General features: G+C 44.0%; 1 protein-coding gene across 1 annotated transcript; it reads right to left on the bottom strand.

Moving 5' to 3' along the window:
• Positions 1 to 539: 539 nt before the first annotated feature.
• Positions 540 to 1,518, bottom strand: LOC116835992 (olfactory receptor 5G9-like). The gene has a single exon (XM_032799301.1). It carries the CDS (start codon positions 1,516 to 1,518, stop codon positions 580 to 582), a length of 939 nt encoding a protein of 312 aa, XP_032655192.1. The 3' UTR covers positions 540 to 579.
• Positions 1,519 to 7,186: the final 5,668 nt, after the last annotated feature.

Raw genomic sequence — 7,186 nt, 5'->3', positions numbered from 1 at the left:
CCTAGTACCTCTTGGCCTTAACCTAGGCCGCAGCCTGGGGCTTTCCAGGCAGGAGCTCCCCAGCTCCTCTGCTTTTCTCCAGCCCTGCTCCATTCTGGTACCCTATGTCTAGCTCTCTGCAGCCAGGCCCTTATCTCTCTACAGGCAGAGGGAGACTGACTGGGTTTCTGGCTCACTTCCTCTTATAGGAGCCAGCTGGGCCTGACTGGGACCTGGCCACAGCTGAGCGTCCTTTCTCTCAATCAGTCCAGGCTTTCTTCCCGCGCCACTGCCCTCTCCTTGGCTGTTTAAAGCTCCGAAGGGCAGGAGTGGATAACCACCCCACTACACTGACTCTACAGAGCACTCACTCTGGATTTAGGATACCCAAGATCCAGGCCCCAATACTCCAGTGGCTCTTGTACAACTGGGAATCTGGCCTGCTGACTTCAAGGGAGCCATACTTATTTAGACCAACTGAGCTTTTGTCCGAATTTGTCTCAGTTACCTGAGCTGAGAATTTCCCAAACACCAGTTACCCACAGTTCTATGCTCTCTAAAGTAAAAATATGTAATTTAATTTATTTAACATCATCAACATTAGTTGAGAAACTTTAATTTCCCCAACATTTTCCTTAGAGCTGTTTTCACCTCTTTGTTTTTCAGGCTGTAGATGATGGGGTTTAACATGGGGGTCAAGATGCTGTACTGGATGGAGAATATTTCATCCAGCACCACAGAAGAGACTGAGCTGGGTTTTGTGTACTGGAGAAAAGCTGTCAGGTACAATAAGCCAACCACAATCAGGTGGGAGCTGCAGGTGGAGAAGACTTTACGCCTGCCCTCTGCAGAGCGTATCCCCAGGACGGTGGAGATGATGTGAATGTAGGAGATCAGTGTTAGGAGGAAGGAGATTAAGGCAAATGTCAGAACAGAAGTATGAAGCACCACTTCAGTGATGAAGGTTTCAGTGCAGGACAGTCGTAAGAGAGGAGGGAGCTCACAGCTGAAATGGCTGATTTGATTGGGCCCACAAAAATGCAATTTGAGGGCAAAAACAGTGTTTAGCAGGGCATGGAAGATGCCTATTGCCCATGCTCCATTCACCAGCTGAACACAGATCCTTGTGCTCATTGTTTCCATATAATGCAACGGGTAACAGATGGCAGCATAGCGGTCATAAGCCATGGCTGAGAGAATGAAAGCTTCAGCAGCAGCTGAGAGGAGGATGAAGAACATCTGAGCAATGCAGCCAATGACAGAAATACTTTTGCGCTCTGCTAGGAAGTTCATCAGCATATTGGGCACTGTGACTGAGGAATAACAAATATCAACAAATGATAAATGGAAGAGGAAGAAGTACATAGGGGTGTGAAGGTGAGAATCAGCTCTTATCACCACCATGATCACTATGTTACCACCCAGAGTGATTAGGTAAATAACTAAAAACACCAGGAAGAGAAAAATCTGCATCTGTTGGTCACTGGAAAGTCCCAGGAGGATAAATTCAGTCACTGTGGTTTGATTTTTCATTTTCATTTATTCAGAAAATCTGTGACCTGGAAGAACAGACAAAAATGAAATTAACATTTATTATGAAAATAAATTGAAACAATATGTGGAGATTATCTGTTCCAGAGCATGAATGTAAAGATGTAAAATGTGTGTTTTAAGTAGACTAAATTTAGAGAGAGAGAGAGAGAGATGTGAGATGTATTTGTGTGTTTTAAATAGGCAAAATAAGCTGGATCCACAAAAGGACTTGGGCACCTAACTGCTACTTTAGATGCCTAAATCCAAGTATCACGTCCTACTGGTATTTGCACATTCCTTGCTCAGCTCTTACTAAGCGATAGTCTGACGTGGGGCTCCCTCAGTCTCTCCTCTTGAAGCTGTTCCTCTATGGATGAATCATAAAAGAGGCAGTACAGGGTTACTGGATTCTTGGTCTTCTGCCTGCAGGGTGAGTGTACTAACCGTAAGGCTATAGAGGAATTTATTCTCTCTCTGCAATTTGGCCTTATGACTTCAATAGAGCTACAGCTCTGTCACACCAGTATGGGATCTTGCAGATTGGCTGCAATGAAACTATGGCCAATTGACAATTACTGGACATCTGGCCAAATCTATATAAATAATCTCCACCTCCATTACAGTCTGTCAGTTGTTCTAGACTATTTTGTTGAAAACACGATTTAATATCTGCAGTATATAATTGGATTCTTACCTATTAAAATTATTAGGATTTTTCAAGAAGAATCATAGAGTCATAGAACTGGAAGGTTATCCATTCCAGTCCCCTGAACACATGGCAGGACTAAATTTTATCTAGACCCTCCCTGGCAGGTGTTTGTCCAACCTGCTTTTAAAAATCTCCAATGATGGAAATTCCACTTCCTCCCATTTTCCTAATGTTCCAGTCTAAACTGACCTTACTGCAATTTAAGCCCCTTAGTTCTTGTCCTATTCTCAGAGGTTAAGAACAATTTTTTCCATCTTCCCCGTAGCAAACTTTTATGTACTTGAAAACTGTTATCATGTCCCCGCTCAGTCTTCTCTTCTCCAGACTAAACAAGCCATTTTTTTTCAATCTTCCCTCATAGATCATGTTTTCTAGACCTTTCATCATTTTTGTTCCTCTTTTCTGCACTTTTTCCAATTTTTTCACATCTTTACTGAAATGTGGCACCCAGAACTGGAGACAGTAGTCCAGTTGAGGCCTAATCAGCACAGAGTAGAGTGGCAGAATTACATCTCGTGTCTTGCTTATAACACTCCTGCTAATGCATCCCAGAACGATGTTTGCTTTTTTTGCAACAGTGTTACACTGTTGACTCATATTTAGCTTCTGTAAAAGCAGCAGAGAATCCTGTGGCACCTTATAGACTAACAGATGTTTTGGAGTGTGAGCTTTTGTGGGTGAATACCCACTTCGTCAGACGCAAGTAGTGGAAATTTCCAGGGGTAGGTATATATATGCTAGCAAGCAAGCTAGACATAACGAGGTTAGTTCAATCAGGGAGGATGGGGCCCTGTTCTAGCAGTAGAGGTGTGAAACAAGGGAGGCAGAATGGTTTCTTGTAATTGGCAAGCTTCAGTCTTTGTTTAGTCCAGAGCTGATGGTATTCAATTTGCAATGAACTGAAAATCAGCAGTTTCTCTTTGAGTCTGGTCCTGAGTTTTGCTGGTGGCCACCTTAAGGTGGCTATAGTGTGGCCAGGGAGGTTGATGTGCTCTCCTACAGGTTTTTGTATATTGCCATTCCTGATATTGATTGTGTCCATTTATCCTTTTCCGTAGTGACTGTCCGTTTGGCGATGTACATAGCAGAGGGCATTGCTGGATATGATTGGCTATATTACTTGTGGACGTGCAATGAACGAACCAGTGATGGTGTGATCGATTGGTTAGTGTTGTTGATGGTGTCGCTGTGTAGAATGTGGCGAGTGGCATCGAGTTTGTTGATCAAAGAAATGAGGACACACTGATCAGCATTCCCGGCGGCGGATGCGCGAGGGCAGCTGCCCTGCCGACAACAGCAGCAGTGGCTGTGTCCGGCGGTGGCACACAGCATGCGGGGGGGCGCCGGCGCGGGCGCGTGGCGGCCGGGGGCAACAGAGCGCGAGGTGTGCGCGCCGAACTCAACAGCACGAGGGGAGGCGCGCGCCGCCAGACTCAACAGCACGAGGAAGGCGCGCAACAGGAGCCGCAGCAGCAGCACAAAAGCAACACCATCCAGGGACCTAACCAGATCAGTCACACCTACACTGGGTCATTCACCTGCATGTCCACCAATGTAATTACGCCATCATATGCAAGCAATGCCCTCTCTATGTACATCGGCAACTGGACAGTCTGTACGGAAAAGGATAAACGGACAAACAGATATCTTAGGAATGCAATATACAAAACCTGTAGGAGAGCACTTCAGCTCCCTGGCCACACTATAGCAGACCTTAAGGTGGCCACCAGCAAAACTTCAGGACAGACTTCAAAGAAACTGGCTGAGCTTCAGTTCATTTGCAAATTTGATACCTCAGCTCTGACTAAACAAAGACTGTGGATGGCTTGCAATTACAAAACCAGTTTCTCCTCCCTTGGTTGTTCACACCTCTACTGCAAGACAGGGCCCATCCTCCTGATTGAACTACCTCGTACGTCTAGCTTGCTTGCTAGCATTATAATACCTTACCCTGGAAATTTCCACTTCCTGCGTCTGACGAAGTGGGTATTCACCCACGAAAGCTCACGCTCCAAAACGTCTTTTAGTCATATAAGTGCACAGGATTCTCTGCTGCTTTTACAGATCCAGACTAACACGGCTACCCCTCTGATACTTATTTAGCTTCTGGTCCACTTTGAGCCCCAGATCCTTTCTGCAGTTCTCCTTCCTAGGCATTCCTTTCCCATTTTGTATGTGTGCAACTGACTGTTCATCCCTAAGTGGAGTACTTTGCATTTGTCCTTATTGAATTTCATCCTATTTACTTCAGACCATTTCTCCAGTTTGTCCAGATCATTTTCAATTATTATCCTATCCTCCAAAGCACTTCCAACCCCTCCCAGGTTGGTATCATCTGCAAATGCTATAAGTGTACTCTCTATGCATTATCTAAATCACTGATGTAGATATTGAACAGAACCAGACCAAGAACTGATCCCTTCAGGACCCTACTCATCATGTCCTTCCAGCATGACTGTGAACCACTGACCAATTCTTTCTGGGAAATGTTTTCCAACCAGCTATGCACCCACCTTATAGTAGCTCCATCTAGGTTGTATTTCTCTAGTTTATGAGACGGCCATGAGAGACTATGAAGAAGAAATTAATGTGACCATCAAACATTATCTCGAGATAGTGACATAATTTTGAAAAGAGGGGCCTGATAGAAAATTAATGGGACTTTTCCTCCTAAGTCACTTAACTCCATCGCAGTGGGATTTTGTACTCCTTTTTCTGAATATCTGAATATCTGGCTATATTTACACTAGAGAAATTATCCTGCCCTTCTGAAAGTGATTGACATCAGTTATTAATGGAAAAGGGAATAAAATCAATGTTCTGTCCAATGTCAAAATTATGTTTGTCCCCATACAACCCTAGAGAGAAACTAAATTTTTCCTCCATTATAAGCTCATGAGACAAATGCCTAAGCAAAGAGATGGATCTTGTACTAGAACCTGAATGTCAACACAGGCAGAATCTGTGCACAGGCAAATTCAATTCCAAGGGCATTTTCCAGAGAGTGCCCTTCCCCTCACACACAGAACACAAACTACTGCACCAGCTGATCTCAGCTATCTCAGCGCTACCTTAAGAAAGAGAGAGAAAGAGAGAGCTGGGCGATTCAAGTAAATTGGTTTCACCAGCCATTGTCCCTGTTTTGTAACTGAGTCTGTGTGAGCAGACTGCTGCAGCCAGGCAGAAATCAATGGGACTCTGCAGAGACCCACCCCTAGATAGGAGGGACACAATCCGGTCCTCTGAAATGAAAAGGATACAAAAATTAAAAAGGAATAAAAATATAAATCGACTCACCTGCCTTTTAAGCACAGATCATAAATATGGTGAAATCACTCTGACCTGTGATTTTCTCTTTGCTTAGTCTATCTACCTCCTTATGGATTTGTCTATGTAGTCTGTCTGTCTCTGGAATACAGCATCCAAAAATCTTTACCTGGAGCAGTGAAACCCCTCAAGGCATGTTGGGTTACCTGTGGCAGTGAAAAAAGAGCTGTTCCTTAGCTAACTCCAAGATTAGGAGATGATTCTTGAGAGTTGTTTAAATGCTGTCTTGTTCCCCCTGGGGCAATCCTTGCAGTTCACTCTCTGTAACAAGCTCCTAGTTACATTGTGCTGTGTCAGCGCTTGAGTAAAGATCTATGGGCTCTAAGAATGAGAGCATTGAGACTTAGGTTATCATATGCATCCAAGTGATTTAGGTACCCAATCTCAGTGACTGTCTATTTAAAAGGCATGTATTTAGCCTGAGATTCTCAAAGCAACTGATGGAGATAGATGCGCAAACAGCAGCACATTTCCTCTCCCTTAGACTCCTTTGAAGGTCCTAATCTAATGAATAATTACCAGCATAGTGGAGGAAAATGAATGGGGACTGGCCAGCCATCCTTGAAAATTCGCCAACAGCTGGATACACAGGTTAAGGGATGAGAAAGGAGGCAATAGACTCTATAAGATGGCAAGAAAGAACAAGAGATGAGACAAAGGAGGGGCTTTTCTGAATACATCTGGGTGAAAAAAATCCTGAAAAATGCAGTTTGGTTGACCCAACACTATTTGTGAATTAGGAAAAAAAAAGCCAAATTGTTTCATCCAGGGCAAAACAAACAAACAAAAAAACAAGTAATGTCACAAAGCAGCACAGGACTTCATAGTGCCACCCCAGTACCATTAAGCTAATGGTTAGGGAACTCACCTGGGTCATGGGAGATCCTCATGCAATTCCTTCTCTGTCTGATGTAGACAGAGATTTGAAGTTAAGTCTCTTATCTCTCAGGAAAGTGCTTTAATCTCTGTGCTGTAAGCCTTGCTGGAAACCTAAGCCTAAGTAACTATATTAACAAAAGGCTGGGAACCAGGGTAGGCCGGGCTTTGACAGAATAGCAATGCACCAGGTAGGCCCATTCCTGACCAGATAGGACAGTACAAAGCCACACAGTTCCCTCAAGTAACTTTGTAAATACATTCTTAAGAGATGGTACAAGATCACATTGACCCCTCATAAGATAAGATTGGGATCACAGGATAATGGGTAAGGATGTTTTGTTCTAACTAGCAGGTACCAGTGTAAGAATGGTAACTAACAGCATCTGTAGTGTAATACATAACTTTTTTGCATCAGTGTATAAAAAAAGAAGTCCAATGAGGGGCATCCTTCTATCAGTCAAGGGGACAGGACCCTGATGTCCCAGCTTGTCACAGAAATACATGTCTTAGTGTCCCTGTGACCTGTTGGACAGGGAGCTAGTACTGTGCTTTGCTGACAATAAACCTGGCTGAGGGCCTTAGCCATCAAACTGAGCCTGTGGTCTTTCTTCAGGAATAACATCGAGGTCTGCTGAATCAGTAAGCTGCACTTCCTGCTTACGCAGCTGACACCAGAGATCCAAGAACAGTACTGAGCAGCCTTAACAACTCTCCACAGCACTAACAACTTGGTCTATAAGGTATTTTGGGGCCAGCCTT

Source organism: Chelonoidis abingdonii, unplaced genomic scaffold (assembly GCF_003597395.2).
Source record: "Chelonoidis abingdonii isolate Lonesome George unplaced genomic scaffold, CheloAbing_2.0 scaffold1076, whole genome shotgun sequence".
In the NCBI taxonomy this organism is placed as follows: Eukaryota; Metazoa; Chordata; order Testudines; family Testudinidae; genus Chelonoidis; species Chelonoidis abingdonii.
This window is presented reverse-complemented; position numbering and strand designations above follow the sequence as displayed.